Raw genomic sequence first — 27,556 nt, 5'->3', positions numbered from 1 at the left:
CACGGCCGATCCGGATCGGCGAGCTGGGCGGTTAATGATTATTTGACTTGTTTCTCGTGCTCCTGTCCCTGCGTGGATTGACAGGCGCGTCAGAGGCTGGGGGAACGCCCCCCGCTCATGTGTCCGGAGCACCGCGCCTCGCTGCAGTCTCATACACTTATTCCGCAGGGAGGGAGCTGCTCGGACCCGCACAGGACCAAAGCACGGAAAACGGCCAGTGGCACAAATGGCTAGACTGGTGTACACGGCCGCCTCGGTGCTCTTTGGGATTTCTACCCTGTGTTTTACGGCACGGATTTACCCACCAAACGAAGGTAAGAAACCGGACAAAGGCAGGAGCCTCTCAGAGTTTTTGGTGAGTTGCTTTGGGAGGACGGCGCATCTTACTTCCCACCGGCTGGAGGCTTCGCTGCCCGCGCCGGCTTTCCCAGCACCGAGCTTCCCTCGCTTGGAAGTGATCTGCCGGAACTCGGTAACCCGCGTTTTTGCGTGATCCGTGGCCACACGCAGCCCCACACGCAGACCCCTTTCCGGACGGCGTCCTCTTCGGGGACCCGCAGCGCTCTTCAGACGGGGTTCAGCGCCGCGGCAGCACGGAGACTTCGGCCACATCACTTTCTTTGAGATAAAATCAGTTTTCTTTCGTGAAGTTATTTTCATTACCCTGAAGTAGCCAGCTGATATCGTAGCCAAGTCGAACACATTCACCCCTTCGAAAAACCCGGAGCACACATTTTGTATATGATTTTTATTAATTTTTTTTTTTGGGGGGGGGGGGTATTTTTGTTTTTTAAATGGGGTTATTTTCGGGGTTCACATTTAATCGCAAAACCCAAGTACACTGTACCTAACTATTGTTATTTTCATTGATAGCGGAAATATACGCTTCATTTTAACGTCACCTAGACATATTTAAATTCCATGAATTTTATTTTTTTCTATTCCTATAAACGACGAATTGCTGTACTGCGACTCGAGAATATTTTCTGCTTACAAAATACACACACAACGGCTTTACTGTTACGTGGCTTATTTAGATATTAGTGTTCCTTTTTTGCTTATTCGAAGAATACTAAATATAGCATACTTAATTGTGCAAGATTTTCAAATGTTTTAAGTAATTGAGCAAAGTAGATAATTTAAATGTGATTTTGTTGAAACCGATAAATCAATGTCGACGTTTAAAATGTTTCAAATTACAGACATCAGACAATTTATTTATAATTAGGATCGAATGCGATCACCAGTGACAGGTTTGATTTGCAGGAAAATAAAGTGGCGTCCGGCAAGCAACCTGCGTCGTACGCGGCGCCTGGCGAGAACCGGAGGATTTTGTCCCAGCGCTCCAGTAACATATCTGGACACGGGGGTCCCGTTTATTCTCCCCTGTCCTTATTTCTCAATATTCTGATTTACCCCATAAAAAGTCCCGGACTCATTTCCACAATTAATGCGCGCCTGCAGAATTATGGAGATGCTGAGTTCAGCGTTTACTTGATTTTATGTTTTTTCCCCCCCTGGTCACTCCTGCTTTTATAGAAGTAATTCCATTTGGCCATCGTTTTGAAGTTATTCTTTGTTGTAGCAGTAATTATATATATATATATATATATATATATATATATATATATATATATATATATATATATATATATATATATATATATATATATATATATATATATATATATATATATATAATATGAGGTTCTTGAAGTTTTAGGAAATAGGCCTATACTCGTTAATATAACGAAAATGGGCTTTGGGTGTTTTTTTCAATGTGTGGAAACAGTACATGGGACATGTGGCGATGCTTCGAATGATGTGATTTTACAGCACAATTAATGAACAATCACAGGGTTACTGGGGTGTCCTATTTTAATGGCCATTTCCAATGAGCCAGGCTCCCACCGATGGCGTTTACTAACGGCGATGCGTGTATTTTTCTTGTTTTTCCCCATTTCAGTGACGTTACTGGACTCCAGATCAGTACAGGGGGAGCTGGGATGGGTTGCAAGTCCAACAGAAGGAGGGGTGAGTACAAGCCATGGGCCGTGGGCCTAAAAAAGGACCTCAAAAGACGCTGGAGGGGAGAGATTAAACTGCTCTCCCTCGGTAATTGTTCAATGCGAGGCAGATACTGTAATGGGCGTCGGATTTCCCGAATACAGGGCGAACTGAATCTGCCTTTTGTTGAGAAACTTTATATGGCTTTCGCATGGAAAGGTGCTTTAGTGCGGGGTTTGGCAGCGCGGAAAATCCCAGAGGTAACTGTGTAGGAATGAGACGCAGGCCCGGTTTATTGCCCCCGGTGTAATTTAGGAGCTATAAGGAAGCGACCCCGGGAGGGAGAAAGACGCCGCGGGCCGCAGCTTTGACCGCCCGCCGCGTAACTGCAGCCTCGGGGCTGGATAGGAGGTTTGCAGGTCGGAAGGACTGTTGCCTGCATTCCCGAAAGCCCGAGTATTAAATATGAAAATGAAAAGCGCTGCTTGCGGTTATTATCACATACCGAATTATTTATAACCTAAATATATCCACACCTCCATTCTGGTATTCCATATATTTAAAGTTGTTGCAAGATTCGAATATTCATATATAAAATCATATGATATAAAAAGTGTGTTTACCGGTTTTCCGCAGTCTGGTAAGCTTTACTCACGTTGTCAGTCAGAAAGCCCTAAAACCTTGCTTCACAGACTACAAAAAGCAGGCAAGCTATTTAGTAAAAGAATAATTTTAAAATAATCACTTAAAAGATGCAGTGTAATATAGACGCTCAAAACAAAAAGGTAAAAATGGTCCCGCAGTAAACTTGACATCAGTTTTTAAAGCGCATTGTGAAAACTTTAAGGGTGCTTGCCGTTAGAATAAACGGGAAACGCCCAACAAAGGGGAGATATTTTACAGCGTTGGTCATTAGAGAAAAGAGGAAAAAAAAGAATCCTTCTCTGTGAATGCATGCAGACAGGAGGCCGCTTAAATTCAGATTTACAATATGCAGAATATGTAGAAAGCAGAGACTAATTTAGGGATCCAACTGCCCCCTTCTGTCTGTCACCCGTTCATCTCATACTCATTCTTCTGTGCAGTGGGAGGAGGTCAGCATCATGGATGAGAAGAACACGCCCATCCGCACCTATCAGGTGTGCAACGTCATGGAGCCGAACCAGAATAACTGGCTGCGGACGGACTGGATCGCCCGCGGCGGCGCCCAGCGGGTCTACATCGAGATCAAGTTCACGCTGAGGGACTGCAACAGCCTGCCGGGGGTGACGGGCACCTGCAAGGAGACCTTCAACCTCTACTACTACGAGTCTAATAACGACAAGGAGCGCTACATCCGCGAGAACCAGTTCGGCAAGATCGACACGGTGGCGGCGGACGAGAGCTTCACGCAGGTGGACATCGGCGACCGCATCATGAAGCTGAACACGGAGGTGCGCGACGTGGGGGCGCTGTCCCGCAAAGGCTTCTACCTGGCCTTCCAGGACGTGGGCGCCTGTATCGCCCTGGTCTCTGTGCGCGTCTTTTACAAGAAGTGCCCTCTGACTGTGCGCAACCTGGCCCAGTTCCCAGACACCATCACGGGGGCCGACACCTCCTCGCTGGTGGAGGTGCGTGGCTCCTGTGTCAACAACTCTGAGGAAAAGGACGTGCCCAAGATGTACTGTGGGGCGGACGGCGAGTGGTTGGTGCCCATTGGGAACTGCCTGTGTTACCCTGGGTTCGAGGAGCGCAGCGGAGAGTGTCAGGGTAAGGGGGTGCTGTTTCATGGTTTGTTATTTTGGTCAGCGGCCGGCTGTCCCTCTCTCCCTCCATCTCTCTCTCTCCCTCCCTCGCTCCAGCGCTGCACGCGTATCACTCTTTGTGATGTAGCGGTGATGAGTGTAATTAGCCATCTCTCTGGGACGAGCAGAATGGCTCCTCCGAGTGCAGCTCATGGTGCCCTGGTGGTAACGGCTGTTTAATCCTCACGGTGGCAGCCAGGCTCGTTTGATGAAGGAGGAATGGGGTGTCTGGTGGTGGGGGGGAGCTTTTACTAGCCTCCATGCTAAGCTATTGAGCGGCCAACGGTGCCCCCACGCTTTCATCCCGTAAATGAACTATTCACCATTTCGGTGGTGCAGGCTGCTGCTCTTCCTCCTCTCTCTCTCTCTCTCTCTCTTTCTTTTTTTCTCTTTCTCATGCTCTTTGTGCGCCAGGGGGCATTCCCGGGCCGCAGATTAACCCCGCTGCTGCGCCCCGCCGCTCGCCACGACGTGTGCTGGACATTTCTATTTTGCATGATTGTCATACGGAAAGTGGCTCGTCGATGTGGCTGAATGGATTAATGAAAGCTCTGGGAGGGCCGAGGGGCGAATGGCGGGGGCTAACAAGGGCTCCCAGTCCCGTGTCGCTCCTGTCAGGTTGTTTGAACGTGGTGTGACGTGCTGGTACGTCTGTTAGCTCAACGGGCTCTAATTAGCTTGGCGGTGGAAACTGCCATCTTCACTTACCAGGGTGCCTATGCACGAGAGAGCCATCACGGCGAGGAGCATACTGGGGAGGGTGCAGGGGAGCGCACGGCGAGGAGCACACTGGGGAGGAGCATGCAGGGGAGCGGGAGCACTCCTGTTGCTTGATGGCCTTTGACGTTTAATAGTGGCATAGTAGGACAAACAAGGGTCTTTTTGGGTTGGTGGGAGGGGGTGGCAGGACTTCCAGGCCTTAGTTTGAGGTTTTATGGTGGGCGGGGGGGGTGCAGTCCATCACGACAGGCCCCGTTATTTACGGGGGTGCCCTTCTCGGGGCTCATTGTGTCACAGACGCTGGTGGTAATTTAGTGTGCCGAGTTTTTGAGGGCCTGAGATATGGGGGGTGGTCATAGATGCGAGGGGGTGGGTTTCCCGGGAGTTTGCAGAATGGGGGCTGCTATCGCTGATGGGATTGAAAGGGCGGTAATTAAACGTGACTGAGCCGGCGGACGCCAGAGATTAACATCGATGTTCGTTCCTGGCTCCAGCCGCCTCTGGTGGTGCTGCTCGTGTTGCCGCTCTGCTCCCACTGACAGGGCTTCCTGTCTCTGTCACCTGCACCTGCGGGGGGGCAGCCGGCTGTTTTCCGTGTCGGAGCTGACGGCCATCCATCGCCTGTTTTGATGTTTTTTCTCCTCGCAGGAGAAGCTTGAGGTCTCTCGGCTGCTTTAGCTCCAATGGGTGTAGAATGGGGGTCCGCCCAGTGGGGCGGCGCTCCGGCAGGGGCAGGGGGGTGCGGGGGGGCATCCAGAGGGCCTGAATAGGCGGCCCCCCTCCCCTATTGTCCGGGCCTGCGGGGGAAGAGGGCACGGCAATGGGAAGGACAGCAGAGGAGGTCAGAGGTCTTCCCCTTCCTCATCCATCTTCCCCTGTCAGACAGGGTCAGGGCTAAGATTGATTAAGACCTCAAAACTTTGACAGCTGGGGTCCGAGGGGCGGGATGGGCTCAGACAGCAAGGCCAGGGGCCTCGTGGGTTTGGGGGTTTGGGGGGGGTGGGTGCCACCAGAAGCCGTTCCTTTACTTATTGTTTTCGTAGGGCTGTTGCTTCTCTAGTCATCTGCCCATAGCTTGAGGAGGAGGTAACAACCAATTGTCAGTCACTTCACTCCCATTCGGCCCCCACTAGGTGGCAGGCTCCTTGGTCTACACTAGGCCTCATTCCCATTCTCAGTTCATGGCCAAGACCACTGAGTGCCATGATCCCGACACCAAACGAGTCACATGCATGCTTAAAGTGAGAGTGTTTGCGTTAGCTTCACGCTAACGTCATGCTTAACCTCTGTAAAGGTATCGTTGGCCTGCCTGGGTACTATTGCCGGAAAGGTAAATGCACGCTGTTTACGTCGGGGAAGAACTCACTAGACAAGCCCTGAAAAGAAATGTGGCGGCGATTTAATTAAGATACAAGGTGTTCGGGGGCCATGTGTCCTTGGGGGGGTGCGGCTTGCATTTCCTGCCTCATGCCGTCCCTCACACTAATGAGTGGCCAAGACGAGCGGACGGGCATGTTTCCCGGCTATGGCGGCGGCGTTCTTCGTTTGCTGAGCTGCCCCCCCCCCCCCCCCGTGAGAGGGAGACATCAGCTGTTGTGGGAGAGCGCCAGGCTTTGGGGGGGGGGGGCTTTGGATGTGAGCAGATTCCTCATTTACATATGGTGTGTATGCACCTCCCCGTCGCTTCCTACTCCAAGCACAGACATGCCTCCGTATCCCAGAATCCTCTCTATGCCAGCTGCTGATGATTTGGATTTCGTACACAGTTCTGTTCTGATTGCCCCCCCCCCCCCCTTTCCGGAATGTTCTTTGGTCGTGTCTCCCTCTCCCATCTGAAGCTGTGGTGTTTGTGTTTGCTGGGACACTGCAGTGCTGGCTGGGTGACTGGCGGTCAGCCCGTACTGGTACACGGAACCAGTGAGCCGCCTGTGGTGCCGTCACCCTCGCTCTCTGTGTCCACCAGGGGCACTGCCAGGCTCCGTCACCCTCGCTCTCTGTCCACCAGGGGCACTGCCAGGCTCCGTCACCCTCGCTCTCTGTCCACCAGGGGCACTGCCAGGCTCTGTCACCCTCGCTCTCTGTCCACCAGGGGCACTGCCAGGCTCCCTGACCCTCCACATTCGGCAAATTATCTCCACTGTGTGGGTAATGATGTTAAACATGCATAATTTACCTCTACCTTTAATAGAGTGTCATTAAACACTTCGGTTGTTAACTAGGTGGGGGTGCAGTGCAGGTTGCCGGCCCCCCCCCCCTCCCAATCCTGGTTCCCCTTGTCTGCCCAGGGCCCCCTGGGGCATGCTGGTCACTCTGAATAAAAATGAGCTGTCACCCTGAAGCTTTTTGGGGGGGTGAGTCACGGTGAAGGACAGTGGACGTGAGCAGTGAGGATGTCAGTGTATAAACACGCAGCACGTGTACTGCCCCAGGTTATAGCACCATCTAGTGGAGGGGCAGCCCAAACAGAGCCGTGGGGGGCTGTTTCCATAGAGATGCCTGTCTGTCAGGATGTCACTGTGAAGTGGCTCTCGCACATGATTTTTTTTTTTTAGATATTTACTGGGAGTTCCATCTTGACATCTTCACTTGAGGGTCCTTTGTGTTTGGAGAAGCCCCCCCAGCTCAATGTGAGTCAGATACTGTTTCTGCTCCTTCTCCACCCCCCACCCCCCCCCCGGTTACCCCACCCAGGGGCGCCGGTGAATACGCTATATGCTTTCCTAAATCTTGTCAACACTGATCACTGGGAAATCACGGGGGCATCTCTGCGCAGATGTTTGGGGGGGGGGGGCATTCACTGTGACATAGAAAAGAGGACGAGAGAGAGAGAGAGAGAGAATGTGTTGTAATTAAAATAGCTTCTCCCGCCTTCAGACTACTCGCTGGCCCCCTAACCCTGTGTGGCCCCCCCAGCAGTGCACTGCGGTCCCTGCCTTTCAAAAGCAGCGTTGCTTTGATGCCGGGTCATGTGGGGGGGGGGGGGGGGTAGTTTGGGGCATTAAAACCGTCGCTAAGTGAATTAGCATGTCAAAAGCGCCTGAATCAATACCCCCTCCCCCCATAATGGTCCCCCCCCAGCTCTGTCCCTCTTGCCCCCCCCCCCCACTCTGCACTGCACTTGTTGCAGGGGTTCCACGGAAGCTCCCCCCCTGCTCCAGCTGTCGGAGGAGGATTAGATGGAAGGGTGGCGGGAGACTGGATCTAGAGGGATCGGGGTGGGGGGGGGGAGGTGAGAAAATCCTGAAAAGGGTAAAGGGTGGGTTGGGGTCACGCTGCTCTTCGCTGAGTAGATGGGGGTGTGTGTATGGGAGGGGGGGGCTGCTTTTTCTGGCCGGATGTTTCTTTTCCTTTTCGCCTCCGATTCACTTCCCTGTCACAGGGAGCCCCACGTCAGCCAGGGGGCGCCATTCCTCCCTGCTGCAGGCCGGGCCCCCGGCCGCATGGGGAGACACCATGACACGCTTCCCGCATGCAGACACCTGATATCCATACCTGAACTAGGCCTTATTCGGCAAACGCAGGGCTGAGTATATGCAGGATAGGGTATGGCCATGTCAGGCTGGCTGAGCCTTCCAGGTGCGATCGCTGTCTATCTCTGTCCCACCTGATCATTGCTGCTGATTGTGACAGGTTTCATCTCAGCCTTGATTTCTGTCTAAATTATGTCAGTGAGCTGGATGCCCCCCCTCTGAAAGGGAATAAAATCTGTTCTGATAATCACAGAGATGATCAAATCTGAAGTAACTATGAGGTGGTGATAATTCTGTAGGGATGGGGGCCTTTCGGACTGTTAGCGTGGACCAGATGCTCATTCAGAGATTACTGCGCCCCCCCAGTGTTGAAAGCGGACTGGGTGATGGGATGAACTGAACTGCTGAGGAACTGGCCCCGCGCACATAGGATGTATACAGTGTGAATATTAAGAGGCCAACCCTAAAAAATCAGCTGGCAGTGCAGGCATGGGGGGGTTCCGACAGGGGGGCATGAACCTATGTCCCTTGGATTATCACCTAGCTGCGGCTGTGTGAGCATCTCGTAGCCATAGCCCCCACTCCGGGTTAAATTCTCACATGGGCACACACCTCACTGCTCTCATGGTCTGGGGCAGGTAAGCCACATATCTCTGTCCTCACTGCCACAGACTTATGGATTGGCTCCTGGGGGAGGGGGGGGGTACTCAGTGATGGGGTCCTGGTCTCCTGGGCCCGCCCTATATTTTTACCCCCCTCTTGTGGCAGGCCCCACCACTTGCCCCCATTCTCTGCATGTTTGTTCACAGTCCACCTGGCCTATGAACCCCGGGTGACAAAGAGCGATGAAAGTTATTCCCTGAGACCTGGTGAGAGTTTCCGCCCCAGGGAAGTTGTGTGGGTGCAACTTGAACCCCCCCCCCCACCTACTCCAACCAGCCCCCTGCAAACAAAGATAGCCCTGTCCAGGTTGCCCCCACCACTATGAACGCTGAACAAACCCCCACCCGGGCAGAAGACTGATTTGCTGCTGTAGGGACAGAAACATGTGGTCTTTGCGTCATCAGTGCGACAGTCTGTTGTATCTGCAAGATGATCTCTTGTGTTGTCAGCGCGGAGCCCTCTGCCACTTCAGCACGGTGGTCTCCGCCGCCTCAGAATATCAGTCTCTGTCATAGCATCTTCGTCACGGTGGTCTCTTGTATTGTCAGTGCTGCAGTCACGGTATCTCTTGCATCAGCACGGTGGTCTCTCTCACATTGTCAGTGCAGCTGTGTCTGTCGCGGTATCCTTTGTGTCACCACCACGGTCTCTGTCGCGTCAGTTTAGCACTCTGTTGTAGTGTCTCTGTCGGGTAACCATGGCGGTCTCTATTGAGGTGTCTCTGAAAACGTATGTTCTTAGAATGTAATAATTTATACTTTTTTCTCTTTAGCAAATACAACTTGCTTGTAACTACCAGAGGAGAGACTTGTGTTCCATTTCTGTGGGAAGCAAACATTTAGCTAATTAGGACCCACCCCCTCTGTTCCTGGCAGTGCCAGAAGGAGATTGGTATCCTGACACTGGCCACGCCCCCTGTCACAGATTGGAGGGATTCATGTGGGGGGCGGAGCTCCAGTGCTTTACAGGAATGTTTCCCCACTTCTGTTAATCAGTTGCTCAAGGGTATGATGTTGGCACCCACGCTCCAGACGCCCCCACACGTGATTTGCTTCCCCTGCAGAATAAAAGACAAGGTTCTTCTCAGGTAAAAAGGAATGTTAATGCTGGTGTTCACTGTTCAGCTCCGCAGGCTCTCTGACAAGTCGCACTGGTTGGGAGGGGGGTTGGTTTGCAGGCCCTGGCATGGCCCCGGAGATGGGTCACCGTCCAACGTTCTCATTACTCTCACCAAGTACCTCCATATGCACTGTAAACCTGTGGCATTGTTTGTCATATGTGAAAGACACTGTGCTGGCCTATCCACTGCTTTACTGTCCCTGACTCTGACTCTCGCTGACTCTCTCTGTCCCCTGACTCTCTGACTGTTTGTGTGATGACCCGCACTGAGGAATGTTGGACATACGTATAAGATGATGTCTCTTTTTAAATGTCCAGCTAAACCGCCCCCCCTTCTGCACTGATTAAGTGAAGAAACAAACGTCCCAGTATCCTTGGGAGTCCCCAATCCCTGCATTGTTGCTGTTCAGGCCGACAAGCTGGGGGATTAAGAGCATTTAGTGACGGGGCTGTAGGCCAGGGTTTCAGGGTAATTACACAGCCTAATTACCGCGATAAAGCTCATCATCATAGTCCGCTGTGACCCCCCCCGCTGCCTCATCCCTGACTGGGCTTTTGTCCTGACCCAATGACCAGTAGCTCGCCAAGCCATTGTTTTGCCCGGGGTGGGAGAGGTCAGAAAGCTTTTTAGGGTGAGGGCAGGGACCCCCGAGCAGGTGGGCAACCCCCCCCCCCCCACCCCCAAGAATGGCCCTCAATTAACTCCCTGTGGCTGGCTGGGTGCTGCAGGATTCAGCCTGAGACTGCAGGTGCCCCCCCTACTGAAGGCCGTTCACAGAAGAAGGAGGCCTTAAGTCTCCCTGCCGGGGCTTTATTGATCTCATGTTTGCTGGGGTTACTGGGCCAAGAGGGAAGTCTGCTGCTCCTGTAATCCAGCTTGCAGGTCAGCAGAAGCAGTAGTGCTTCACACCGTTGTGTCCTGGACTCTGATCAGATCCACATAGGCCTGCCAGCTGAGCATGTTTACCCTGGCCTCTGACACGATTCCTCGCAGTGATCTTTGTATCTTGTGTTTCTCATCTCTCTTTGTGCTGTTTTATTGCCCTGAGCTGTACTAGAATCTGAAATGCTTTGCTCGGCAACAGGATCAAGTGGACCGAGAAATTTTACGCGGTTCTCACAGATTGGTGGGGGCCCGTGCCGCTATCCCCCCCAATGTAGAAGGGTTGACTGTATGGTGTTGACGACAAAATAAGGAATAATTTGTCAGTCAAACCTGCAGTAATGGCATCGGCCAGGTAACCAGGGAAACCAGGCATGACAATAGCAGCCACGCCCAAAAGGGTGGGGGGGGGGGGCTTTAAAGTTACAACGCCGATCTCTCAGGATAGAGTGGGAGATGCCTTAGAAGCTTGTATGTCTGTGTGCAGCACTTTGCAGATGGCTGCCCATAATCTCTCACACCGCCGTTCCTCTCCAGCTCAGTTTCTGTAAAAATATCCCTCCACTGGTCCTGCTCCTCTCCGCCATGCACTGATGGGACTGCTCTCTGTCCCCCCCCAGCCTGCAAGATTGGCTACTACAGGGCCCTGTCCACGGATGGGGGCTGCTCCAAGTGCCCCCCTCACAGCTACTCCACCCGTGAGGGCTCCACCTCTTGCAGCTGCGATAAGGGCTACTTCCGCGCTGAGACCGACCCACCAGCCATGCCCTGCACACGTAAGTGCCCCCCCTTCCCCCGCCTGTCCCTTCATGCCTGTGTCTGTGTGTATATGTGTGCGTAAGGTTAGGCCTGGGGAGGGGTTAAGTTTGGGATTGTGGCTTTGCCCATAGAAATGAATAGACGGTCCCTGTAAAAAAAGAGTACAGGTGTGTGTGTGTGTGTGTGTGTGTGTGTGTGTGTGTGTGTGTGTGTACGCCTGTGTGTGTGTGTGTGTGTATGCCTGTGTGTATGCCTGTGTGTGTGTGTGTGTGTGTGTGTATACGCCTGTGTGTGTGTGTGTGTGTGTGTGTACGCCTGTGTGTGTGTGTGTGTGTACGCCTGTGTGTGTGTGTGTGTGTGTGTGTGTGTGTGTGTGTGCTCTATCCTCCCGCACATTAACCTCGGCCCAAGGTCTAATTTCTAATTCCAGGTGGCACTTAGCCATCACTCTCTGCGACAGCTTTACTAATGAAGGAATAAAACGCTGTATCAATGATTCATTCCTCCAGCCTGACAGGACGTGTGTGTGTGTGTGTGTGTGTGTGGGGGGGGGGGGAGTGCAGGAGAGAGACGCTTTGCTTCACCGGCCTGAAAATTCAGCTTTTGATGTCAAGGCATTTTAGCCCACTATTAGTTCATTGCAGAGCTGATCCCTGACCGGAAACTGCTGTTGAGGGACTGACGTCTCTTAGTGTCCTGATCGTGGCCCTTTGGGGGTCAGGGGCAGCCAATGCAGAGCCCGCAGATAATTGGTCCTGCGAGATCATGGCCTCTTGACTGTTTTTACTGAGAATCTTTACAATAGATAACAGATGAAATCCAGAAGGCTTCCCCAGTCTCAGGGATCTGTTTTTGTCTTCCCCTTTCATACTGATGCTGTGAGCTGTGTGGTGCCCCCGCCCCCCAGCTGAGACCGTGTCACTCTTCGACCTGTGCCCCCCCACCGAGGTGTCAAAGCCCCCAACGCCTCGCCGCTTCCGCCTGGGCCCGCTCTCAGCTAATCGTGCCCCTCACCCTGCTGAGCTGTGCCATTCTCTCAGTCTTCTGTTCCTTCCTAATTCTCTAGCACACAATGGGGGAAGGGGGGAACAAGTTTAATTAGGACTCCCTACCCCCCCTCCCCCTCCCCACTCTGGGCAGAAATGAGAAGTGGATCTGGAATAATCCAGTGTTCAGTGTGGAGATCTCTGGCTCTCCAGGCCTGGAATTGAAATCCGAATGGACCGGTGCTCTCCAGGCCGTTCAGTAGTCATTGCCCTTCCCCGTCTCTCTCTTTCTCTCTGTTTCCTTCCCTCTCCTTCTCCCCTTCTCCCTCCATGTCTTTCCCTCACTCTCACCCTCTGTCCTTCTCTCTGTGCCCCTCTCCCTCTTTCTTCCTCCCCCTCTCTCTATCGCTCTTTTTGTACCCCCCCCCCCCCAAATTAGTGCAGCATGCTTCTTAGGTTGCAGGTTTGCTTAAGGGCAGGAGCTCTCTGCGGTCTGGAGGCCTCGCGGTGGGGGTAGGGTGCGGTGGGCTGCAGGGAGCTGCAGGCACATTCTAGCAGTAACACGTGTATGGAATTGAGCTGTGGAGCTGATGGGCACTGATTGGTCCATTCCCGGCGGGCGCGTCCCCCCATCTTTTTGAGCTTCCCAGAATCCTTTGCAAAACACCTCTGCGGTTCATGGGACGGATGAGACGCCTTATGGTGGTACCTCCAGGTACTGTGCTGTGCAGGAGCCACAAAATGAGGGCAGGGATAGGGGAAAGGGAGCGCGAGCGTCACCCCTGCGCTGGAGAGTGGCCCGACAGACGCCCTGCGGAAACGCACGGCTGACCTCCAGCCAACTGAGGTCCCTCCCAGACCCCGTTCGTTAGCAATGACAGTGAAAGAAGCTTTGTTCAATATTAAATATTAAAAGCCATTATCTGGGGCTTTCAGGCATGAGTTTGAAAGCAAAAAAAGGTTTAGAAAAGAACATTACAGTGGCAGTGTCTTGCAGGGCCTTAATTTAGAAAGTCTATCCATGAGAGAGGGGCAGGCAGCGTGGGAGGTGCGGCGGATCAGCCCGCAGTGAGGCGGCTTCATCACGCTGCCTAATGAGACCTGATAATGGGCCTTTCAGGAGAGCGTGAATGGAGGTGCTACCCCCCTGCACACCCCCCATCCTGCACCTCTTCCCCGATCCCCCCCGTCCAGTACCTCTTCCCCGCTCCCCCCATCCTGTACCTCTTCCCCGCTCCCCCCATCCTGCACGTCCTCCCCGCTCCCCCCATCCTGCACCTCCTCCCCGCTCCCCCCGTCCTGTACCTCCTCCCCACTCCCCCATCCTGCACCTCCTCTCCACTCCACCAGTAATGTTCCTTATTTTCCCCGCTCCCGTCCTCCCCTAGGTCCACCCTCGTCCCCCCAACACCTGATCTCCAACGTCAACGAGACGTCCGTGAACCTGGAATGGAGCCCTCCGGTCTCGACGGGTGGCAGGCAGGACCTGACCTACAACGTAGTGTGCAAGCGGTGTGGGGGGGCGGGCCGCCGCTGCCAGCCGTGTGGGGCCGGCGTGCACTATGCCCCCCAGCAGCTGAGCCTGCGTGCTACGCGCGTCTCCATCACCGACTTGCAGGCCCACACCAACTACACCTTTGAGATCTGGGCTGTGAACGGCGTGTCCAAGCAGAGCCCGGGGCCTGAGCAGGCCGTATCCGTCACCGTCACCACCAACCAGGCCGGTGAGTGCACCTCTGCTGTGGGCGTCAGCGACATTAATGGGTGTGTGTCCACCTGATTGACTTCCCCGTTGCAGTTTGCTGAGCTGAATAGCAGTTGGATGGACTAAAGTGGCCCTCACTGATCCTCGCTCTGCTCCGATCCACTTTGTGTGCCAGTGCGTTTTGTTGCTGTTACCTTTCCCGCATCATCACCCTGCCTTTATCGCTCCACCTCTGAACTTCCTGGACTTGGAGCCGCAGTGAAGCGTTAACCTTGCGGCACGTTAATGTGCCTGGAGCCGTGATTGCAGTGGGGGGCGGGGCAAGGGGCGGAGGAGGCGGGGTTAGCGGGACTGTTTCCGCTGCAGTCATAAACACATGGTTTTCCTAACTGGGGCTGTAAACCCCACAGGATGGGGGGGGGAGGTGGTCACTGACCGCCATGGTGGCCCGAGAGCCTGCGGGCCCCCCACGACCTCATACCCATAGTCTTGTCTGACCCTGTGTTTGTGCACAGAGGAACTGAGAGGTGTGGGGGGTGAGCCTGGGGCCAAAAACAAAAGCAGCCCTAAATCTCTCAGACGGGATTTGTGCAGGCCTTGCCCTGGCCCCGCCCCCTAGCCCCACCTTCCATCCTCATTCTACCCAGCTGGCCCCACCCCCTAGCCCCACCTTCCATCCTCATTCTACCCAGCTGGCCCCGCCCCCTAGCCCCACCTTCCATCCTCATTCTGCCCAGCTGGCCACGCCCCCTAGCCCCACCTTCCATCCTCATTCTGCCCAGCTGGCCACGCCCCCTAGCCCCACCTTCCATCCTCATTCTGCCCAGCTGGCCCCGCCCCTTAGCCCCACCTTCCACCCTCATTCTGCCCTGCTGGCCCCGCCCCCTAGCCCCACCTTCCACCCTCATTCTACCCAGCTGGCCCCGCCCCCTAGCCTCGCTTTCCTGTCCTTGGTCTATCCCTCCTGGCCCCACCCACCTGGCCCACGATCCTCCCCAGCTCCTCATCCATGTTCTCTAGCTGTTTTGTTTCTATTTCACAAGGCCTGCATGTTGCGGGCAGATGACACACGTGTCCCACACGCCGGCTCCTGGGCTGCAATCCATGTGGGGAGCGTGTTCATGGCTGCAATGAGGCCAGCACAGCCTCTTTCCTCCTGTGGCCCATTTATACCTGGGCCCCCCTCTTTTCTCTCCCACTGATGACATGCGCGTCATCCTGCCTGAGGTTTTTCGCCTCCTTCCCCTTGCGGGGGCCTTGGCCAGGCTCCAGGTGTACATGTATGTGTGCTGGCTGGGTGGTCAGTCCAGCACGGTTTGGCTTTGGCTTGTGGATTGGGCTTGGGGGGGGGGTCCATGAATCAGTCAGGAGACACCAGTTCCCCTATACATGCTGCTGCTCTCACTGTAACTGGGTGGGGGGCCATTCTGACCCATGTGGGCTGTAACTGTTTATGTCTCAGTGTCGCCCCCCCCCCCCCCCCCCCCCCCAGCCACATTCTTTCACTGGTCAGTGTGGATGCCACTACAAATCATGTGGCCCGCGCCGGCCCATACCCCGCATCCTGGAGCCTCTCCTCTGCCTCAGACCCCACACCCCCTGGCAGCCAGGATTCTGATTGGCTGACATCGCTCTACCTCGGCCAATGGCCTCGGGTGCCTCGTTTCTGTGCTCCTGGCTCACATAGTCGGTATGGTAACTCATGCTTCCTCATGATCGCTCCCCATGCTCTGTGATCCTGCAGCAGCATGGAAGTGGGGTGGGAGGGGTGTATAGGGGCTGGGGGGGCATGGGTGCATGTTTGTGTGTGTGTCAGTGTGTGCGTGCACACTTTGTGGGGGGGAGGGGGTTAGGGTTAGCTCTGCTTACAGGCAGGATGTCACCCACTTATGTCCAGCTGTGATGTAATAATGCTGACATTTGGATGGTGTTTGTGTGTCTGTGTGCATCCAAACGCCACAATACCTCAAGAAAGAGGGGGAGAGAGAGAGAGGGAGAGAGAGAGAGAGAGAGAGAGCGCCCCGATTCAGTCAGTCTTCCACTATCCTTGGGCTCTCTTGCAAAAACATAGTGACCAAGAAAGCGGAAACAGGAGAGAAGGTGGGGGGTGCTGGCTCATTCTTGGAACGTGCCCCCCCGTTCCCCTGTGAGTTATGGGCGCTGTCACTCCGGCCTTTGGGGAGTGTGTGGACCCCGCCCCGGCCTGATCGCCCCTTGCCATGGAACCTTCACCCGCGATTTTATGAACGCTAAACGTTCAGGGGGCCAGCGGCATGTAATGATTAAGCGGCTCATTTTTACTCCTCGTGCTGATTCTAACAAGCCCCCCACCCCCCCCCCCCCGAAACACCAGCTTCCACACCTGAGTCTGCTCTTCACATCCCCCTGGCCTATAGGAGTTGGGGGGTGGGCGTATATGCACATGGCTCATAATTCTCTCCAGCGGTTTGTCTGGGCCCATAAACGACGCAGCACAGTGTACCTTTGTCTGAAGGACCAGCTCCCACATTTGTGGGGATGGGGGGGGGAGGTGTGATTGCAGTGTGTCCCACAATCTGAGTCATTGTGGGGACCAGATGATGTGGGGACCATTTTCATGCAAATCAAATATGCCAAAAGTTTCATATTTTGTTTGGTTTCCGATGGTTAAGGTTAGGGCTGCGGATTGAGGCCGTCATGTTGGGATTAGGGTTTTGGCCATAGAAATGAATGGAGAGTCCTCACAAAGATATGAATGCAAACACGTGTGTGTGTGTGTGTCTGTCTTTCTAAAATGTCTTTGGTTTCCGAATCCTATTCCAACTCAGTCACACTGCTTTTGCTGTTATAAATGATTAAAAATGGAGTACCCTGTAGTAAATCAGCGTGGGCTTCAGTCATTAATCTGAAATCACTCGGAAAATCGGCTGCACCCTGCGCGTCTTCGACGTGGCGTGCCGCTTCCCGCAGAGATTAGAGATGGCATCCGGAGCCGTCCCAGTCTGCACCGCGTGCCCCAGAGTAAAGGAACTCGCCCGGAATCCGTCATACTTAACCCCCCCCGTCATTTAGAAGCGAAATCCAGTGGCACAACACAATTAAACTGCAATATCTGCCACATTATGAAAAATGATGAATGTGAGGAGTGTGTGAACGGGGAGACGGGGGGGGGGAGGAAGCCGACGCCCCCCCCCAGCCCCGCATTGCCGCTGGCCCCCCCGGAGACCCGCAAATCGGTTTTGTTACCAGACACGTTAGAGCAAGATTGATCTGGGAAACACAAATGGCAAGCCCTAATTGTTTGACACAGACGCTGCGTATTACACTGTGGAATCACAAGGGTGAGCAAATCTACTTAGTCGGCCAGGGGACAGCCTGCCCTTGCAGAATGATCAATGGGGGCCCTCTTTTGAGTCCAGGGTTGAACTCTATCCCTCCTTAAAAGCCCCCGGTTTGATAGCACTGTTCCTGGAGCTCCTGGTCAAAAAGGCTCATAATGTAATCAGGGCAGAATCGCAGACGTGCATCAGCAACGGCGTCCTCAGAGGCCTGAGCGGAGCGTGGGTGCAAAGCCCGACACCAAACGCCTTCACATCACGGCATAAACATCCCTCACCTTTCCTGACTAGGTAGAAAGTTTGCCGGGTGAATTTGTCAATGTCCTGCCAGCTGGGACTGGAAGCCGTGTGTTGTGCTGTAAATGTTGATCCTGCATTTAATGTAATTAACAAATCAATAAAATTAACAAAGGAACCATCCAAATATTGCTTTGGGGAAATATTATCCTCACACCCAATGAATAAATAACTAAATGAATATTTAAGTAATTAATTTGTTAACTCTAGAGTAAAAACAATCTTTTCAATTAAAAACCATGTCAACATCTTTCTTTGTAGAGTTGTCCTGAGGAGTTTAATCTGTGTCTCTGGCAGCTTGGGTGGTTTTTCTTTTTGGGGGTGGGGGGCGAGGGGGCAGGACTGAAGAGACCCTATGAGCAGATCAGCATAGGGAAGCAGGGAATTGTGGGATGTGAGGTAAACACAAACAGGCTCATGGAATTCTGGGTAGGGAGGCAGCCTCTGCGTGTTGGAGTCTGCTTGTTATCTGAGCCTGCAGCCTCTGTCAGTTTGGCCAGCAGGAGAGCAGCCTGATTAACCCCTCGCCTCTCCTCCTGACCGTGGAGCAACACGAAAAGACAAAGGTGCTTTAAGTTTGGCTGCGTCTGAGGAGGGAGAGCTGGCTGGGGGCCTCAGCGGTTCACAAGGAGCTAAGCAAAGTCGGCCCTCCTCCTCCACTTACTCCTCCTCTTGTTTATCTTCCAGCTCCCTCCCCAGTGGCCTCCATCCAGGCCAAAGATATCACGAGGCACACGGTGTCCCTGGCCTGGCAGGAGCCGGAAAGGCCCAACGGAGTCATCCTGGAGTACGAGGTCAAATACTACGAGAAGGTGAGGTGGATTCTGGGAAAAGCCGTCAGGCACGACCAAACGATCTGCCCTTTTCCTGCGAGTGGGAGCTGCGGCTCAGGCGTAGAGAGAGCGGTCTCGCCACGAGGAGGGTGGGGGGGGCTTTGGGGAGACCACCTCCTCTTCTCCTCTGTTCTCCAGCGCTCTCCTGTAATTATAGAGCTCCCATGTCAAACACTCCTGAGGGCCGCTAATAGCTTTGAGAAGCAGGATGTGGTGCTGGGTGGGGGGGGGGGGGGGTGTAGGCATGCCTCTGACCCCTCCCCTTCCCACCAGGACCAGAATGAGAGGAGCTACCGCATCATCAAGACGGCGTCCCGCAGCGCCGACATCAAGGGCCTGAACCCGTTGACCTCCTACGTGTTCCACGTGCGGGCACGGACTGCCGCCGGGTATGGTGACTTCAGCGCCCCCTTCGAGTTCATGACCAACTCCGGTGAGTGCTGCCCTGGGGGGGCGGGGGCCCCCTGAGTGTGCGATGCTGAGGAAGGGTCAGGGTGCGTCCTGCAGGGGCTCGGGGTGACTCTGTGCTCCTGTATGCTCTCCCAGTTCCGTCTCCAGTCATCGGCGATGGTGCCAACCCCACGGTGCTGCTGGTGTCGGTGGTCGGCAGTGTGGTCCTGCTCGTCATCCTCATCAGCGCCTTCATCATCAGCAGGAGGTGTGAGCCTCAACCCCCCAGCTCCCCTCCCATCTCCGACCTCTCTGCCAATTTATCTCTATCTTCTTTCCTTTCTTCGCTCATACCTCCTGTCTCTTTCCTTCCTCTTCTCCCTCGTTTTCTCCCCTCTTCCCTTTCTTCCCTCTCTCTCTCCCTCCCTTCTCTCCACCTTCTCCTTTCCTCCCTCCTGCTCTCCTTTTCTCTCACTCCCCCTCCCTCTCACTCCCTGCCACTCCCTCCCTCTCTCCCTCATCTCTTCCTCCCCTCCCACTGGGGCAGACAGTCTCCCTGCCTTGTTGAAGACGCTTTTGACAGACGGCTCACGCTCCACGCTGATTAAACGTCTGCTGCGTCGGCTGCCGCGCTCCTGCTCCTCGGGGCTCCTTCGCCCCCTGGGAGGCGGGCTGATTAACACGGCCGCACTCCCGTCTATGCGCCAGGGTGGGCTCAGCGGTTATGGAGCGTTAGCGGGAGAGGGTCTCTGTGGTGTCAGGGGGAATCACAGCGCAGGAAGATTCTTCCGAAACTAGTTCGAAGAGCAGGAAGCAGGAATTGGGGCCCCTCACCCCCATGAGCTTATCTCAGAGACCCCCCTCGCTGACCATGGCTGACATGCCAGGATTGGGTGCGCCCAGGGCCCCCCCCCCCCCTCGTTCAGCCCCTCCCCCTATACCTCCCACCTGTCTGTAATTAGCCCCAATGCCACCAGGATAACACTGGCCCTCAGCCCCGGGGCCAGTCGCTATGGAAGTGCCCCCATGGCATGCGACAGCCCGCAGTGAGGGCCTGTCCCAGAATCCCCTTCTGCACCTAAAGGCACCCGCAGACCGCCAGGTGACGGGGACGTGATCGAGGGGCAGCAAGCCGTGTGGAGGCCCCATTTGGCAGGACCCTCCTGCAAATGCTTGCGTTCACCTGAAGTTGGTCGAATTAATTAGTTAAACCTGTTTAAGGTTACCAGCGCAAGGCAGAATTACTGCTCCGCCCTTCATGTGTGTGGTTTCTGCGGCCGACTCCCAACCCTCACTGTCCTCTTGGTGTTTGCAACACAGGAGAAGCAAGTACAGCAAAGCCAAGCAGGACGCGGACGAGGAGAAGCAGCTCCACCAAGGTACGCCATCGCCAGCGGGTCGGAGGAGGGGGGGGTTACTCACCACACTCGCCACGCTCACTGCCCCCCTCTTACGGTGCAGGTGTGAGGATATACGTGGACCCCTTCACGTACGAGGACCCCAACCAAGCCGTCCGTGAATTTGCCAAGGAGATTGACGCATCTTGCATCAAGATCGAAAAAGTCATCGGAATCGGTGGGTTGCTGGCGTGTCATTTCCTGTTTTGTCTTTGGTAACTGGTGCGTGTTCCCCGTGTTTTGGCTGGAGGGTCGGATAATGCAAAAAGCAAATGAATGCAGCAGGGAAATGCCAGCGGTGACCTCAGTGTCGGACATGGTGGGCGAGGCTTGAGGGTGACTTGGGCAACTGGGGGGGGGGGGGGGAGGGTGGAGAGAACCGCTGCTAAACTCCCCGCTCTGCTCCTCTGTCCTGCCGCTAGGCGAGTTTGGCGAGGTCTGCAGCGGCCGCCTTAAGATGCCAGGGAAGCGGGAGATCTGCGTGGCCATCAAGACGCTGAAGGCGGGCTACACCGACAAGCAGAGGCGGGACTTCCTGAGCGAGGCCAGCATCATGGGCCAGTTTGAGCACCCCAACATCATCCACCTGGAGGGCGTGGTCACAAAGTGTGAGTCGGAGTCGCCGACTGCAGCCACTGCACCTTTGGGGCAGAACCGCGTCTGTCGGGAAAGTCAAAACACCGCAGCGGCGATTTAGATCTGTAGAAAACATCAGCCTATTCAAGCAGAGGCCACATCAAGGTGGCGTCTTCTGTTAAACAATCTCCCCCCCCCACTTCTTTGACCTAAGATGTAAAGTTTAACCCCCCAGCATGGAGCGTGGGGGTGTCCCTCCCGGGAAAACGACAGATGGGCGCAGGTCTCTCCCTCTGCTAATGTGTCATGAGAAATGGTTGCGCTGTGATGGGGTCATTAATCACGGTGTCTGGCCTGAGTGCGGCTGGCTCTGCGCTGACACTCGATCCGGGGGCAGCTCGCAGTCTGTCCTTCCCATCCACGGTGCGATGACCTCACGTCTTCAGGGCCCCGAAATGCGGTGCGGAGAGTCGGCTGTCACCGAGCCGCGTTTCCGCGCTGTAGGGATACCCTATTTCCGGCTTAATTGTGTGTCCGTGGTTTTGCTGTTAATCGAACCTATACCTCCGGGGGCTGTGACCTGCAACCCTCCCTGATTCATTTCTCAGTTTTCTCGCCATGGGGAAGTGTGGGGGGGGGGGTTGGACTCCCACAGGGTGCTACTGACAGACACGGCTCTTATCGGCCCCCCTCCTGCGGAGATAAGCGCGCTGTCGCTCAGCCACCCTCCCTGGGGCTGAGCAAGAGAACCCCCCCCCCCCTTATCAGCAATCACGCTTCTCAGCAGGAACAGGTAAGGGGTGGAAGGCAGCGGAGGGCGGGGGAAGAGTGAGGGGGCACAGTGTGGGCTGCCGGGGGGGGGTCTTAACTGTCTTTAACATTATTTTCCTTATTTTCTGCCTGATTGTGTGGCTGGAACTTCTTACATTAATTGGAAATATCCTCAGTGTTTGTATTGGGGGGGCTCGTTACCCCCACCTTTTAATTGTTTACGATGTTTAGATGTTTAGTTAATAAACGGGCAGCAGCCCAAGCAGGACCAGGCAGGACCGTGAGACTGCTGGGGCCTGTCACTCCCGGGGGGGGTACCGGGGCTGCTACCTGAATTTGATCCGCTGGGTTTCCGAGGCGCTTTTTGTGGACACAGGAAAAGTTCAGGTTCCCCGGATGGCATGACTGGAAATCCGGTTAATCAGTCAGCGGTTGTTCTGCAGTCTGACGATCTTGTTTCATTTGTGCCAGTCAAACATACGTGATGCCGTTACCCTTTGCAAATGTCTGAATCCAACAAAGATAACTGAATAATTCTGTTTTACCAGCATTTCCAAAAGTTGGTGTGGTGGGAACCTATAGCCTTTCCGTGATGTTCTGCAACGTTCTGTGACATTCTGTGATGCTCTGTGCTGTGTCCTCGTTCACTTTTGGGAATAAAACGCCTTTTGGGATTGAGATCTGGTTCAGCAGGTCATTGGTGCCGGTTGTGGGAATCCCACAGCAGAGTGACACCCCCCCCCCCCCAGCCACGGGACACCTATGATGGGTTAACTGCAGATGGAGCCGCGTTCCGTCCCGGAACTGACACAGTTGATGTAATCAGGGCCATGATGGCAGCCAGTCTTTTTCGGTGGCCCAGTGGTTTGCCAAATAATCACGGTTCTCCCCCCTCCCTGCAGGTAAACCAGTGATGATCATCACGGAATACATGGAGAACGGATCACTGGATGCCTTCCTGAGGGTACGTCACAGTTAGGGTCGAGACGAGAGAGAGGATGTGTCCGGGGATCAGAATATTAATAAGTTTACATGTTCACTGGCCAATCAGGTAGTGCTTCCCTCATGAATACTAATGAGGTAACCACCATGTAAAGCGAAAATGCGTGTGCGGAGAAACCTGGACTCTAGTCACGGTTAATGGTGGCACCGCTTACCTGCGCCGGGCCTGACGCCTCTTCCCTCCCTCACAGAAGAACGACGGGCGCTTCACGGTGATCCAGCTGGTGGGGGTCCTACGTGGCATCGCCTCGGGCATGAAGTACCTGTCCGACATGAGCTACGTGCACCGGGACCTGGCCGCCAGGAACATCCTGGTGAACAGCAACCTGGTGTGCAAGGTGTCCGACTTTGGCATGTCCCGTGTGCTGGAGGACGACCCCGACGCCGCTTACACCACACGGGTACGCTGGGCGTCGTGGCCGAGCCGCACAGCTTAAAATGCTGACTGATCTTCATGTTACACGGAAAATGTCTGAAAGGACAAGGATCAGATATATTCCAACTAATGATACTTATGCAAACAACACATATCAGATTCACGTTAATAATACTACTTTCGTACTTAGTGTAGATTAGCTGTAGCTCTCGGGTGGGGTGTGTATGCGGTCTTCGTGTCTCTGGGAGTGTTTGAGTGTCTGTTTTTGTAATTATTACATTGTAGGTACCAGATTTCCCTGCAATGTGTTAAAAACCTGTAATTTTTTGCCTTGCGGGGAGAGTTTTTCTGACCTCACTTTTATAAAAATCTGTGACTGCAATCAAAAAACTAAAAACGTCAAAGGTTTTGTACTTTGGTTACTTATGGTTAAGGGTAGCGCTGGGTAGGGCTAAAGGCTAATTGTAGAGATTAGGGTTTTGTCCATAGAAATGAATGGAGTGTCCCCTTAAAGATATGAATATGTGGACTGTGTGTGTGTGTGTGTGTGTGTGTGTGCACACGCGCGCCTATGTCTGCATGAGTATGAACACAGTGTCCCTTAAATCTCTGGCGGTTGTCATGCAGGGGGGGAAGATCCCCATCCGCTGGACGGCACCGGAGGCCATCGCCTACAGGAAGTTCACATCGGCCTCGGACGTCTGGAGCTACGGCATCGTCATGTGGGAGGTGATGTCATACGGCGAGCGGCCATACTGGGACATGAGCAACCAGGATGTGAGTCCCTGTGTTTAACGCATCAGAATCGTAAGCAGCTCACTGCGGCTGCCGGCGTCATAACAGGCGCCTACCACAGACTCGTGCCTCACCCTGACCCCGCCCCCTCACCCTGACCCCGCCCCCTCACCCAGGTCATCAAGGCAATCGAGGAGGGCTACCGACTGCCCCCGCCCATGGACTGCCCCGTAGCGCTGCATCAGCTCATGCTTGACTGCTGGCAGAAGGAGCGCAGCGACCGGCCCAAATTCAGCCAGATCGTCAACATGCTGGACAAGCTGATCCGCAACCCCAACAGCCTGAAGAGGACGGGGGCCGAGACGGGCAGGTGAGCGCCCCCTGGGGGCAGTCGGCAGAGTGGGGATATTACCCACACGTCGCATCATATGATATTAGTTGTTAATCAGGACTGTGCGTGACAATCAGTCGCAATCCCTCCTCAGATTCCGTGACCAATGACTTGATTTTGGGGGGGGGGGGCTGACCTTGTTACTTTGATGGCGGGACTTTCTTGTCCCAGCCTTGCAGGCCGTTTGTGATTATTATTGTCAGACAGGCTGTGAAGCTCATCTGTCCCTGTTTTGTGTCGTTGGGGGGGGGGGGTTGGGTGGTCCTGGCTGACTAATTATGTGCGTGGGTAAGTGGTGAAGGGAGAAAACTAGTTATGTCAGGGAGTGTGTCAGAGACTGTCAGAGTGTGTGAGGGCATTGTCGTCCCCCCCCCAGTGATGACATACCTCCTTATCGCTGGCGCGTCGTCCTGGACCCTGACACCCTTTGAGGCCCCCCCTCTGCCACGTATAGATATTAATGATTCCATTAGCATATGTTGCTATGCGCTCATGCTAATGAGCTGTCACTGACACAGCTGGGTGACGCTGGGTGACAGCGGCAGAGCAGCGGTGACCCGTTAATTAATCATCACGTGGCGCTTGCTGCTCCGTACCCGGGGGCTGGGGGGGGGGGGGGCACAGCACCATTACCCGTAACGGGTCAAACAGCCACTGAGGCTCAAGCCGCTGGTCAGATAATCTTTAGTGTGCCCCCCCCCCCGCCCCCTCTGATGCTTTGAGAGGTCCTTCAGGGGATAATCTAGTAAGTGCCTGCAAATAACTGCCTACACTCTCATCCCAAGCACTTATTTACTCATTATCCCACCCCCCAGGCCTAACACAGCCCTTCTGGACCCCACCATCCCGGACTTCTCCTCACTGGGCTCGGTGGCCGACTGGCTGCAGGCCATCAGGATGGAAAGGTACAAGGACAACTTCAGTGCCGGCGGGGTCACCAGCCTGGAGGCCGTGCTGCACATGACTGAGGAGTGAGTCACTGGGGGAGTGGGGGTGGGGCAGGGGTGGGGTTGGGGGCCACATGGTAAGAGGCCCCTTTGCTGTTTATTATCAAAACTAAAGAGTAAGAAAGGAAGTATGAAGTAATTTTCTATATATATGAAGTTATATACAGTGGTACCTTAGAACTCGAACTTAATCCGTTCAGAACTCCGGATCGAATCCTAAAAAGTTCGGGTTCTGATCGAATTTTCCCCATAAGAAATAATGGAAAACCAATTAATTGTTTCCCGGCCCCAAAAAATTACACCTAAATGTTTTTTTTAGCATTTAAACACAAAATGAACCGGATAAAACAAGAAGAGCATATACTGCACTAAACTAATCTAAGCACATTTATCAAAACAGTAATTTTTAAAGTAAGAAAATAAATGTATCCAAACTATGTGTAAAGTAAAAAAAAAAAACGTGTCATGCCCCGATCGTCCGCTCTTTCCGTGTGCCACGCCCCCTCGTTAACCCCGTGTGGAAACCCCGTGTGGAAACCCCGTGTGGAAACCCCGTGTGGAAACCCCGTGTGGAATCCCCGTGTGATCAGCTGTTTCTGGTTGTTGTCATTAGTCCTCTTATTTCGTCCGCGTTTCAGTTTGTTTCCCCAGTCCGGTCATTGTATTGTCCGTCTGCGTTTTGCCTGCCTTACCTGTAATTAAACCCCGTATTCCCCGATACCCTGATGTCTGTGCCTTTGTCTCTGTTCCGTCCCTGCTTGGCACGACAGTATTATTATAATTAAATGTATTAATGGCTTATTATTAATATTAAAATAGTAAGAAATCTTTATTTTTAAATGTATTTTATTATATAATAATTACTGGTACTGTATCATTGTCTAAATGTATTTTTACTGCCTAACTATATGTATTCAGCTAGTGTAAACATGCACGATGCTATCACAGCGAATGCGAGGCTGAGACTGAAGTGTTACCCTTTGTTTCCGCTGAGAGACATGAAGCGTGACTCATTTCCCCGCGAGTACAAGTTATCTTAGGTCGGCTTTCACGGTTTGACTTCTGAGATTCAGACCGAGTTCTAGGTAATTTTTTTCCAAACTGGTTGGTTCGACTTTTAAGAAATTCGAGTTCTAATGAGTTCGAGAACTGAGGTACCACTGTACTAAGAATATTAGTATTAAGATGAATGAGTGAGTTAGTGAAGCAGTGAAACTATTGGCCTACGCTACCAGTCAAAAGTTCTTACACACTGTAAGTTTTACTGCTTTTCCCTTTATTTCATAAACTGCAGTTTTTTTATTCTTGTTTAGCATTGGAAAGTTGAGTGAAACTATAAATGAAAATGCAAGTCAAGTAAAACAAGTTTCCTTTATAACATGGAAATAGTACGTAACAGTGTATGTCTGACATCCTATTAACTGGTTGTATGGTGATGGCAGAGTCAAATTCTAGGCTGTCCTTTGACTTTAAATGCACTAATTACTTGTTTCATCCCATGAAAGAGAGCAGTATTTAATGTCCCTTGTAGAAAGAATGCCTTGAATTTTCTTTTATACCTACTAGAGGTAGTTAAAGATTAAATCAAAGACTTTCTTGATAATAAATAATATGGTGAACATACTGTAAATGTATTTTTTTGCAAAGAACTCAGTGTATTTTTAGTAAATTTTAAGAGAGTAGCAGGCAAATATAGAAAATCTCAGTGTGTGCAAAACTTTTGACTGGTAGCGTACATGCTAAGATCACGCTGTGAATGCTGACTGCTGCGCGTCTGCGTCTCTGCCCAGCGACCTGCTGCGCATCGGCGTCTCGACGGCACCCCACCAGAGGAAGATCCTGAGCAGCGTGCAGGCGATGCAGGCCCAGGTGCAGCAGATCCAGGGCAGGATGGTGCCCGTCTGAGGCCGGGGCACGCATCACTGCTTTTATAAGGAAAGAAAAACAAAACCGAAAAAAATGTTTACCTCATCATGCACTTTAAACTGAATTTAAATGGATCAGGAGGGAGGGAGAGAAGAGCAGGCACTTTGTAAAGGATCCATCCGCCCCTCGGCACCCGGAACTTTCCATCTGCGGCATGGAGCTGGCCTTCCAGTAGAAGCCTTCCGAGGACCCTGACCTGCACCTGGACCTGCGTTTCTTTTTGGTTTCAGAGGCTCCTTCCTGCCAAGTGGCCGATTGTTTTTGTCTTTGTGTTGGTTTGTGACCCGCTTCTTTATGATTTGCTGCCATGTGACTTGGTGCGTTTCTCACGCACGCCGGTCTGAGACGTCAGGCCTAATGAGCCCCCCACTTTCGGGGGGGGGTGGGGGGGCTTTTTTGATCATTAAGCTCTATTTGTTGGAATGAAGTATATTTTCCTCAGGACATTTTCAGAAATTCTTTGATCGGAAGGAGCGTGCGCCCCCCGCCCCCGTACCATCCT

At 53.4% G+C, this 27,556-nt stretch overlaps 1 protein-coding gene across 1 annotated transcript; it reads left to right on the top strand.

The window, feature by feature from the left end:
* Positions 1–27,556, top strand: epha4l (eph receptor A4, like). The gene is made up of 17 exons (XM_023845304.2): positions 1–314; positions 1,967–2,034; positions 3,093–3,756; positions 11,267–11,422; positions 13,780–14,115; positions 18,398–18,522; positions 18,817–18,976; positions 19,090–19,201; positions 20,254–20,312; positions 20,395–20,508; positions 20,753–20,938; positions 22,580–22,641; positions 22,871–23,080; positions 23,683–23,832; positions 23,967–24,160; positions 24,997–25,152; positions 26,919–27,556. Exons 1-17 carry the CDS (start codon positions 227–229, stop codon positions 27,031–27,033), a joined length of 2,955 nt encoding a protein of 984 aa, XP_023701072.1. The 5' UTR covers positions 1–226; the 3' UTR covers positions 27,034–27,556.

Source organism: Paramormyrops kingsleyae, chromosome 17 (assembly GCF_048594095.1).
Source record: "Paramormyrops kingsleyae isolate MSU_618 chromosome 17, PKINGS_0.4, whole genome shotgun sequence".
Lineage (NCBI taxonomy): Eukaryota > Metazoa > Chordata > Actinopteri > Osteoglossiformes > Mormyridae > Paramormyrops > Paramormyrops kingsleyae.
Note: the sequence above shows the minus strand (reverse complement) of the source record. Positions and strands in the feature narration are given on the sequence as shown.